We start from the raw sequence: 11,515 nt of genomic DNA on the forward strand, positions 1-11,515 counted from the left end.
CCAACTAATATTGTTGTTCTTGTTGACTTGTGCTGGTCGCTTAGGTTGCGCTGTTTCACTTTTTAAGAAATGTGTCGCAATGCAAAAAAATGGACACCGTCCGGGGAACTATTAGCAAGTTGTTGGCGGGCATACCTCGCTGTGTAGGTGCGTGTGTGTGTGTGTGTGTGTGTCTAAAAACTTTTAATAGATTTGTGAGACTTGTTTTTCTTTTTGTTTTATTTCCCACAGGCCGGCGCGCAACGATGTGCCCTCAATGTACATTGAGGAGGATGAGCTAAACGAGTTGGAGGAGGGCGGCGGACGAGCTGCGGAGATCCGGGCTCGAATCACACCTGCCACATCTCATCTGTGCGGCGGTGCTGGAGGCGTCGGAGGCATCGGACCCAGCGGCGGCATTGTGGGCGTTGGCGGTCCGCACCATTACATCTCCGAGAGCTTCATACAGTACGCGCAGCCCAGTCTAAACGGTACTATTCCAAAATCTATACTCAACAAACTGTAGCCAGTAGCTGAAGTAGTCTAGTCATGTATCCAACTCTTACTAAATATTCTGTATATCGTATTTAGCTCTCTTGCATCCACTTGGTTTGCTTTTTACCTCTTGAGTTCTGTTTGAGTCCGCACTTAATATTAAGTTGTATTCATAGTTTTAGTTGATTGATTGCTGCAATTTAATTAAACTGAATCGAATTCTAACGACTGTAAATACTTTTTAGATATTTATGCACACAAATTGCCTGCACAAATATAAATATGTAAACGACGAGTATTTATTACGAGTGGGTTTCATGCATATGTAGAATAGATTAATATCTCAAATGACGTGAAACCAAATTAATAAAATGTCAATGCGACTGTCAATCGGTCCATTAGTCAATCTATTATTTATTCAGTTTCAGTTTTATAATTTTCTAAAATTATTTTTAATAGCTTCAAGTGCATGTTAGTCTACATTAAATTAGTTGTAAACTGTAAACAGGCAACAGGGCAAATCGCGTGCGTGCACAATATTTGTGGTTAATATTGTGTTTTTATTTTTCCATGATGCACACATTTTGACACACACATACACACACACACTCACACACTCCAGTTAGACTATTTACTGCTGTGGGGTAGAGCGCATTTCATTGAACATTGAACAAACCAGCAAATAAATTATTTTTTTAATATCCTTGTGTTTGTAATTGAAAAACTAATTGGCCCTTATTTTATTTGCTAAGTAGCTTATGATATGCTACTTTCTAATTAGCATTAATCGAAACTGTTCGTAGTTTTCATTTCCATTGATTCATTTCCCATTTTCAATTGATTGCCAACGCTGTAGGGCAGCACTTGAAGTATATACATAAATATATATATATATATATATATATGCTTAGAATGTGTACACACTCGTACAGATTGGCTCACCTTCTGCTACCATGTACCTATGTAGTAGTTGTCCTGGGATCCCGGCAGTACTTTATAGATAGCTCTCTTGAATTGCTCCACAGTATCAAGCCACATTCTATCTATCTGTCACTCTAATAGCTTAGCCCCTCTTTCTCGCTCTATCTCTTTGTAACTGTCCTGTTGGCCGCTTTTCACTCATCACCAAACAACTTAGTTAAATTCTAGACTTGAGGTTGTGTAAATACCTTGCCTAATATTTAAAGCAATGTAGTGCACAGATAATTTATAAAGTTGCAACTTTCACCTGCCCTAACTCCAACCCTGTCATCATTCTGTGGCGCTACTAACGATGCATTCAAACACTGTTACCGCTAACCCATCCTAGGCGACGTGCTCCTACCTTTGCTTGTTACTGCCGGCCACCCGACCAGCCGCTACCGCCGAGCAGCCGACCCATCCCACTCTGCCACAATGTCGGACGTGGTCGTGGCCATGTGCCACCCGGCTGCTGCAAAGCTCTGTGCAACTGCTACCGATGCGTCCGCCTGGCCGCCCAAATGTATGCAAACTGTATTTTATAAAGCAAAATCTGTGCAAAAAGCTGAAAAGCAAGAACCAGCTGAGAACAAAAACAATAACTACACACATACCTTGAACTTAAACTAAAGCAACAGATAGAGTGTTCATAGCTGGATATTCTATTCAGGTCCTATACATTTCGCATCTGCACAATGTCTTCTAAAGATCCAATTAAGCAAGTCATCTTCTCCAATATTTCGTATACGAAAATTCAAATAAAAGAAGAAAACCTTGCTTGATTTCATATTTTAATTTGCCTCCATTGTCATACATCGTATACAGATCGATTGACTGCGTTCACATTTCCACATTGTATACTCTGTTATAAAATAGACTACGGCGACTTTTAACAAAATTCGATATTCATTTTCATATTGGTAAAAGGTTAAAGCCATTTGCTCAAACTATAAATTTTCTTAATTTTGAGGCTAGCGAGAAGATATTTTTAATAGGCAAAATCCTTTAGCACTTAGCATATATAGAGCATCTGAATGTCGGGAGTTACCGATTGCAAGGCATTTTGAGGTTTTTTGTTTTGGCTTTCTATGGGTCTCTGGCTGATGACTTTCTCTTTGACATTTGCACTTTGCTGCGCAAATTGCACAACAAAGCCACAAATTTCTTTTAATTTAGGGTATTTTGACAATTGTGGATGGGATTCCTCTAGCCGAAAACGGACCATAAATGTTGCAGTGCAATTGGGTCAGCATCGCATGTGGGTGTATGTGTGTGTGTGTGCGTGTGCAGTTAAGCAAATCATTTGAAAATTAAAACCATCTCAGCCTCGTACTCTGGCACATTGTAGCTGCTGCAGCTGTGTGCTCTTTATCTGCCTCAATCAGGAGCAATAATAGGCATTTTCCAAACAATTAAAGGATTGATTGTTTCACATCGACAGCATCGACATTGCACAAGAGAAAATGTAATAAAATATGATTGAAGATTTCAAAGTGCTTTTGTTAGGAATTTGTGTGTCAAGTCTTGATGGTCAAAAACCACTGCACACGACGACAACAACAAAGGAACGACAGCAGCAACCCAACAAGTGACATGACAATGGCATGCTCATATGTTAAATATTGTATTTAAAAAGGACAAATGCCGCACAGCCCTGCTGACATAAAGAAACGATGCGGCGTCACTACAGTGGGGCATTTTGGTTTTATTCCTTGCAAAAGCCAAATATTAAATATTTGTACTTATTCGCCTGGCAAGAATTTCATTTAACAAGAAGCAACTTATAAAATTCTGCAAAAAGTCATCTGCTTATTACTCATCTCTGAGTCATCAATAAGACGTAGGGTACGTCTTTTTCGGGGCTATACGAGTTTTTAAATTCAGAGCTAACAATTTTGATATTTAATTTAATACATATATTTTGCAGATACAAATTTTTTCATTCGAAAAGGCAACAGCATTCGCATTTCACCAGAAATTCTTTTTGAAACTCTAAATGCCGAGAACTAAAACAGATATATGTGCAAATTAAAACAAAAAACTGGATGTCAGACTTGAAATAAACTTCTGCAATCGTTTTCCAAGAAACACAATTTAAAGATTTTTTCCACGGCTTTCATGCTGCGGTGCCACTGTGCAGCGCATAACGAATGAGGTCGTAATGTAGCAGCTATTTGTATTGGTATTAGAATTGGTATTTGTGTCTGCGTCTGTGTGAAAAAGCCCTTTGGACACGTTGCACACAGCTACAACGGTGCTACATAAATATGTACACAAGCCAGATACAAAGTTATATGCAAATACTTGCTTGCATCTAGTGCTCGTGTGTTGCACGCTCGGCGAGTGCAGCAAACAAATTTGCAAAATATGCTGCTCGCTCTGTTTACTTTGCGAGCACGTGTAAATTTTGTTTTAACTTTAAATTGCATAAATTTCAATTATGTTTTGCAAAAGCACTATATTGAAAAGCATAAATAGGCAGTCCATTTGCAAGCATGTCAACATGGCGAATGCAAATATTATTCAATGGGCAGCTATGACGTATACGTGATTTTATTTTAAATTCAATATGCACAGGCCCGCGCTTAAGGCCCGCATTATTTGGCTGTAATGCGAATACTGCCTCACGCAAAGGTCACAAATTAGCCACATTGTTGTTCGTTTTTTATGCTTTTACTCGGTCCCATGCCTGACAACTTTTCAATTTATAGGCGCCGCAGGCGCTGCGCCGTGACATGCCACAGCGCCTCTCACATTTGACAGTCAAGCGTATCCCGTATACCCCTCATACACAAACACGGAGAGAGGGTGAGAGGGAGATAGAGACCTGTACACATGCACCAAGTTGACTTGCTCTTGTTCACAAGACACCAACAAGTACCAAAGTCAGACTGAAGTGTGCCCGGGCGGTTCAAAAATGTTGGAACTGTTGAGCCAAGGCAAAAAACTAGAGGGCCCAAACAGTTTAAGGCCCGTCGCTTGAAGAATACTCTTGAAGAATACTCTCTCAGCAAAGTGTAAACGAATATATTTTATTAATTTTACAACCGTGACCTATAAAGTCAAGTTACAAGTATCAAAAGAGCCGTATCCGACCAATTATTTGATTAATACAATTTCTGATAATTATTTCACTTTTATTTTTAGTGCTTACTTTCGCACTCTTTCTCTCTCTCACCTTGCTTAACACTTAAGTTCTCTTGAATTCATTTGGTACTTCTCTTCCATGAGAACTAGTATGGACTTTTCCCTAAGCAGGTATACCGCATCGTTTTACTTCTCACTTTGCTTCTTCCTCTGAGCAGCTTCTTGAAAGTCATGTACTCTCTGTACTCTCGTGCTCAGACAGAATGTCAGCACTTAGAGCGCACTTATTCAAGTGAAGAAAGTGAGTTACTCACATGTGTGTGTATGCATGTATTTGTATATGTGTATGTGTGAGCATGGAGCACCATGCTACATAGCCGCCATGCCCGTCAGCGCCCAGCGACTGCTGCTGTCATTAGCCAACATTTTTAATTGCATACAGCCTCGCTAGGTGGCGCACGCGTCGCAAATTGAATGATGGGTAGGGGACCAGGTGATGGGTTACTGCGGGGCAGGTTAGGAGAGTTTAGCTCGTGTTTTCTTTATATTCAGCGAACCTCTTGCGCAGGCAAATACGTTTGACTTTTTCAGCTTTTACATACAACGCCATAAGCGCGCTTGTGTGTGCGTTCGCGTGTGCGTATGTGTGTGGCTGTGGCTGTGTATGTAGGTGTTTGTTTTTGCGTATCCTTTTTTTGTGCACATTTGTTTCATTTCATGCTGCACCATTCATTTTGCTCGACATTTTGTCTTATTGTTGTTATTGTTGCTGTTGTTGTTGTCGCTGTGTGGACGTTTGTTTTGTTTGTCTGTGCGCGTCATGAGTCGCGTCGCCAACGGGTAACATTTGTGCAGCTGTCCTTGGGCTCTTGCTTTTTGCGCCAGCTGCCGCAAGATATGTGCTACACATATTGTTACATACACATGTAAGTGTGTGTGTGTGTGTGTGTGGGCTGCTTTTGGGTTCTTGTACACTTCAGTGGCACTCGTCTAATTAGACAGAGTTAAGACTGGGCCCGCAGTGGCAGCCAGTGAAAAAGAGGCCGACTCAAGTCACTAAGAGTAGTCATTTGTTGCGGTGCTGCTCGCTTAAAGGCGTCTTAAAGCGTGCTGTAAAAATTGTGACGGCTTTATAGGCCTTGGGCGCTCTCAACATCAACTTTGATGTCTGTGGCCGAGCCGCAAGAAGTGCCACACAATTTGCTTTGGCAACATTGTTGATGCGGCCTTTGCTGCCACACGCACTAGCAGGGCTCCTCTGTGGTACTTCAATGTCAACGCTCGTTCATTTGTCGCCGCACTTCCGCTCCTCTTTCCCTGTTTGCCTTTGACTACCAGAGCTGGCAACATTTTTGCAACTTTTGACATTTTTAATGCTGCCTGGCATGGCGTGAAAGTAAACGTAAAAGGTCCCACACAAACACACACGCGCACACGCACACATACGCAATGTGTGACGCCATTTGGACGTTGCTTTAGTTTGTGCGTCTTTATGACTCAAAGACGCCACACAAATGTGACATAAAGAGCGATAATAATAAAATATAACACAGGGCGCTATGGCAGAACGAACGTCAAATAACAAACTGCAGAATCGTAAAAAACAGCACCAGCAGCCAACGCTAGATGGCGCTTGACCTGGACGCGAACTCAGTGTGTTGCGGGCGACACAATAAAATGTATTCGGACATAAATGTGCGATAAAAATTAAGAAATTGTTGAATTATTTGGTATTTACGATCCAGCCGGGCTCAGCGGGCGTGGGAATATATTAATATTTATATGCTGTTGCTGTTGTTGTTTTTGTTTTTGTTTGCTGTTGTGCTTGGTTGTTGCTCTTATCGGCGCACAGTTGGTCACGCTTTTGATATTTGCTAATAGTTACGATAACTTTTTCTTTTACATATTTTTCATTTGCTGCCAAAACAATTTGCAACTGTTATATGATGTCATTTTGCCAGTGTTATGAATTTCAGCAAAGCAGAAAATAAAAACAAATAATAATAATAATAAAGTCAATAAAACAAGCATAACTAATCGGTAAACACAAATTGGACTTTTGTTTTTCTTCCCACCCATAACCGACTCTCCCTCACACACACACACACATTTGCGCATTATTCACTATTAATTTTATAAAATTCGCACACATACACACACACACACTCACTCACTCACACCTGTACATTTACGCCATTGTCGTTGATTTTGTTTTATGCCAACCAACCAAAGTGTATATTGCAGACCCGGATCTAATATTACCGCGCGGCGAATTGGAATTTACGACTCTGGATCCCACGCTGAAGTAATTGTAAAGAGTAATAATATCTACCGCAGTACACATAGCCTCCTTCCCCCTGTCCGTGTCATGAAGCTCTATGACAGCCACGGCGCCTTGGGCAACATAGTTGATGGCAATTTTTGTTTTACATAGCTGTAAATTTTTAGCCTAAATTTATATATATGAATGTCAAATGGTAAAACACGCATGCATATTTCTATTGATGTGTGTGTGTATCAGATACAGGGGATAAACCCTTTTGTGTATAAGTGTCATATAAAATGCAAATGCTAAAACAAAAACTAAGTTAAAAAAAAAGAAAACAAAATAACTAAGCGGCTTTGCCACTTCATAAAACATGAATTTTGTAAATCTTACCACACACATTAATACATCCAGCAAACACATTCGAACCCAATCAAACACAGATCAAAATCAAAAAAAGGAGCAAACCAAAAACGAGCATCATCGCCATCAAATGTACATATATAAGGGGCAAACATGAATCAAACTGCATTTAAATGTTAAATACTAACTGTAATTATAATAAACAATTCAGTTATTAAGCTAGGTATTAGGCCAAGTTTAGTTATTAGTCTGATTGTGTGTATTTCAAGTAAATTAAATTGTAATTCAACTCAAAGAGCAAAGCGGAAAACCAATAACAAACCCGAGATGCAGACGAGAGCCAACGCTAAATCAAAACTCATCAAAATTACCAAAATATTTAAACTAAGTGCTCGATGTATGCTTAAGTTACGTGAAATGTTTATTGGAGAATATTCAATTGGGAAATTTCCTCCGAAAAGAGCATAACTAGGCGATACTCGTTCTCGATTGAGGTCAGCAATAGCCCACATTGTACATTGTACATTCCGACAGGCATTGCAAGAATTTCCAGCAACAAATTAATATCGGATTATGTATTTTTGTGCAATTGGGCTGGCAGGTCAAGAATTTATAGCAACAAAACGATATCGTAACCGTTAACTGTCAGTCTTAGTTAGCAGCCCAAGGAGGCGCCTGCAGCCTTGCGAACAATTAAAATACTAAGGAAATTTAAGAAGCCATCTTCGGCGTTGGCAATGGGTATTTTTTATATTCAATTTCCATGAAAATTTCGAAACAAGCATGTTGTAGGAGCCGCCCACTGAACCTGACGTATTGAGGTAGGCGCTGTGGCTGACTCTATATATATATATATGAATTCATTCATGAATATTCTATTACCATAACAAAGGCTGGCCAAAACAAAGTAAGCGCAAACTTCGAGTGCATAATGAATAAATGTTAAATAAATTAAAGACTCAGCAGCCAGCGCAACCACAAATCTAACTACAATAACAACAAAAAGGACAGCAAATACAGCAGATAAATAGCAACAACTACAATAATATAAATTAATTCATTGTATGTACATGTTATAAATAACTAAAGTAATCGACTAAAAATACATAAAATCTAAATACTCTAGCATTTATGGATAACATTACACACATATTCATGGATGTGAGTGTGAATGTGAATATCAAATATGCAAAACAAAATGGCAGCCTAGCAAAATATACACTGCGTATGCGTAATAAAATAAATTACAATTATACCATAGATCAATAGCAAAGCGAAATTGAGAGCGGGACGAGGCGTAGCAAGTCGAGCCAATTGAATTTCCTTGTACTTGCCCGCCTTTAGCACCAGCCTCTCGCAACTCTCTCCCTTTCTCTCTAACTCTCTGTCTTTCTCAGAAAAAGAAATTACAAAACTAAACTGATTATCTTTAAGGTGAGGTTAGTTTTACAGATGAAATAAACTTAAATTAAATGGTAAATATATTTAACAATTAAGTTGAAACTACTGAGTGTGTTAATAATATTAATGAATACTTAATAAATAAACTGAATTAAAATAAAATGTCCATTTTGCATTCAAATCAATTTCAATTACCTGCATTTAGCCCAACATCAAACTCCAAATGGATGCCAACTTTGCCGCGCTGCTAGCCAACTTTTCCCGAGGGTTAAGTGATATTAATGCGCCTTAAATCCTGCAAAGAGCCAAAACATTGGACCTTCAAGGACTCTAGCACTTGCTCCCATTAACTGCACTTCTTACTGCAGCACCTCCCGCCCCGCCCGAGGCGAGTAATCGAAACAACAGAAAGGCGGTTAGCTTAGTCGGCCTTCATTAATTTACACGGCGAGTTGGCCAGCAGCTTCTCTTGAATGGCTTGCAACTTGGCTTGCACTCGGGACGGCAGCTCATTCCATCAAAGGAGCCAATGAAATTTGAAGCTAACCCCCTGCAAACTTTTCAACTGCAGTTTATAGTACAATTTAATGCTAGTTTGGTAAATTGCATTGCATATTTTCCCTACAGATGAAACTTTTCAGCTCGGCCAGTTCAATAGAGAACATTAGTTTTAATACTTGAGCTGCAATTAGTTAGCTGCATCACTTGAGGGTTTTTGATTTCGAATTTCTTATCTTCATATATTATAGGATATATAATTGATTTGTGTATGGAACACACAAATGTGTAGGAAAGATAATCAGTCTAGAAAAAATAAACAATAAGAAATGCATACAGTAACTTTTTAAATATCAACCCTTTACTCTAAGCGCAGAGAAAGCGTTAGCTGAAATGGCCATAAGGACCAACATAAATAAAAAGAACAATTGCTCAAACTCGTTAATCTACGACTGAGACCTTGGAATATTTGTTAAGGCAGAACTTGAAGAACATAGGATAGATATATCTATTACCTATTATCTATTACCTATTTCAAAGCATAAAAGTCCATGCCGCGACCTGCTTGACACGTAATTTATTTATTTTCTATTTTTTTAAATCAGGAATAAATGTTAATCTTATCTAATTCTAAAGTAAATTAAATGAATTCGGACTTTCAACAGAATATGTTGATTGACAAAATGTTTCTTTTTTGTTCTCTTTTTTTAAGACCAGGTTTATTAATTGCCAAAGGGTTCCAGGTAAAAGCGGATAAAATTTGTACCTTCGTGCATTCTGCCATTTTATTTAATTGCAGACCTAGTCGTTGTTTTGTTACACGCGCGCGGTGGAATACAATTACGTGGACTTCTTAACAGCAAACGCAAGAACTTTCTTTGTATTTCCGCTTGGGTAGAACGAGAGAGAGAGAGGAAAACTAATGCCAGATAAATCCACAGATTTGCACTTAAGTGCGTAAACCGAAATGTCGGCACGGCGGCGTGGTATATGGATGGCTGAGCAGACAAATCGTAGAACAGTTTGTTGCGTGCTTTTCTGTGACAGGCATTGCTTAACCTTAAAGCTGATGAGCAAATGAGAGGACGTTTAGCTGGCCAAATCTTTGGTCATTCTGAATACACAAAGGAGTGCTTAGCCAGAACATAACTGCTGAAATATTAATGCTGCAGCATTTGGGCGGCGATCCAAGAGTCGGCCATAAATGCCAGCTTTGAATTCAATTTGGCTCGCGACCATCTGCAACTGGGTAGACTGGGTCTATAACAGGCCCGATGCACTGCAGCAATTATTGAATTCTCTTGTTGACAAAACCCTTAAAAGAGTTGTAACTGCTCACTCACACAAGGCACCGCTTGGCATTCATGGCAGCCATAACAATCACAATCCCAATCACCACCACATCAATGTCCGCCCTTCCAGGCCAATATTGCCAGGTAGACATCCTGACCTGGTCGCAGCTTAAATTTGTCAGGCCACAAACGCTGTCGAGGCTTGCAGCGCCTGCAGATATGCCGAGCATCCTGTCCGTTGTTCTTTTTTTTTTATTTTTCTTGTTTTTCATTTCTGTTGGGCTGCTCGTCAGCGGATGTCGTGGGGCTGTCCTGCTCTGCCAGATGCTCACATTGGGCCATCGGCAGCTGCTAGGGGAGCAATCAGCTAAAGCGACGAGTCGCTGCGCGAATCTATGCCAAGGACATGGCAGGCGGAATTGTTTTGGCGGTCGCTTATTGTTATGTATCTCTCCCTCTTCCTTCCTATGAGCATGCGTGTGTGTTTTTGTGTGTGCGCGTGTGTGTGTGTGTCTGTGTATAAAAGCGCAATCAAAACAAGCTTCAATATAGACATTTCCAACGTTTATTTGCAACTGCTGCCTTAAATCTAGATGTCAACTCTTTAAAACGCGTAGCTCGCGGCTTTTATTCATCAGCTTTTCATTTTTTAAATATGTTTTATATTTATTTTATAAAGCGAATTTATTTATTTTTTTTAACCTTTTTCTCTTTATGGTTTGTTTTTTGTCGCCTAACACAATTTGCAAATCTGGACTTTTTGTGCTGAACGCAATTATTCTCCATTTACAATGCACCCAATGCGAAGTGAATGCAGACGGTTGCAGCGGATGCAAAAGTCAAATAATCGGCCAGAGTATACCTCCACCAAGTGGAGTTCCATGATATTGCCTTAAATATGAGGTGGAATACTTGGCTGATAGCCGCTAAGGCACGCTTAGTTAAGTGCAAGACTATCTACATCTAAGTCTACTAAAGCTTCGAAGCTGTCTTTTCCTGTGCATTTAACTATGGAGTATGCTCATACCCTTTTAGCCAATGGTTAGAGTATAGAAAGTATACAAACAGCTTGAATGGGGCGCGCAAGCAGACAAGTAAATAAAATTCCAAATAAAGTAAAAATGTTGAAATGCCAAAGAAATGCACGGTACATATTTTACATTTATTCATTCGC

General features: G+C 39.6%; 1 protein-coding gene across 6 annotated transcripts in view; it reads left to right on the forward strand.

Moving 5' to 3' along the window:
* side (sidestep) overlaps positions 1 to 8,675 on the forward strand; it is a 70,333-nt gene extending 61,658 nt beyond the window's left edge. For 2 of the 6 annotated variants that reach the window (XM_064694168.1, XM_064694169.1), the window contains 2 exons: positions 232 to 470; positions 1,784 to 2,079. In XM_064694168.1, coding sequence (XP_064550238.1) covers positions 232 to 470; positions 1,784 to 2,064 — 520 coding nt within the window. In that variant the 3' untranslated portion in view covers positions 2,065 to 2,079. Of the gene's footprint in view, positions 1 to 231; positions 1,176 to 1,783; positions 2,080 to 6,753 lie in introns of those variants that run through there. The other 4 variants (XM_064694174.1, XM_064694170.1, XM_064694171.1 and 1 more) reach the window with 4 other exon arrangements.
* Positions 8,676 to 11,515: the final 2,840 nt, after the last annotated feature.

This window comes from Drosophila montana, unplaced genomic scaffold (assembly GCF_035044405.1).
Source record: "Drosophila montana isolate Dmon_TW-CO22-7 unplaced genomic scaffold, ASM3504440v1 contig_3733_1, whole genome shotgun sequence".
NCBI classification, from domain to species: Eukaryota; Metazoa; Arthropoda; class Insecta; order Diptera; family Drosophilidae; genus Drosophila; species Drosophila montana.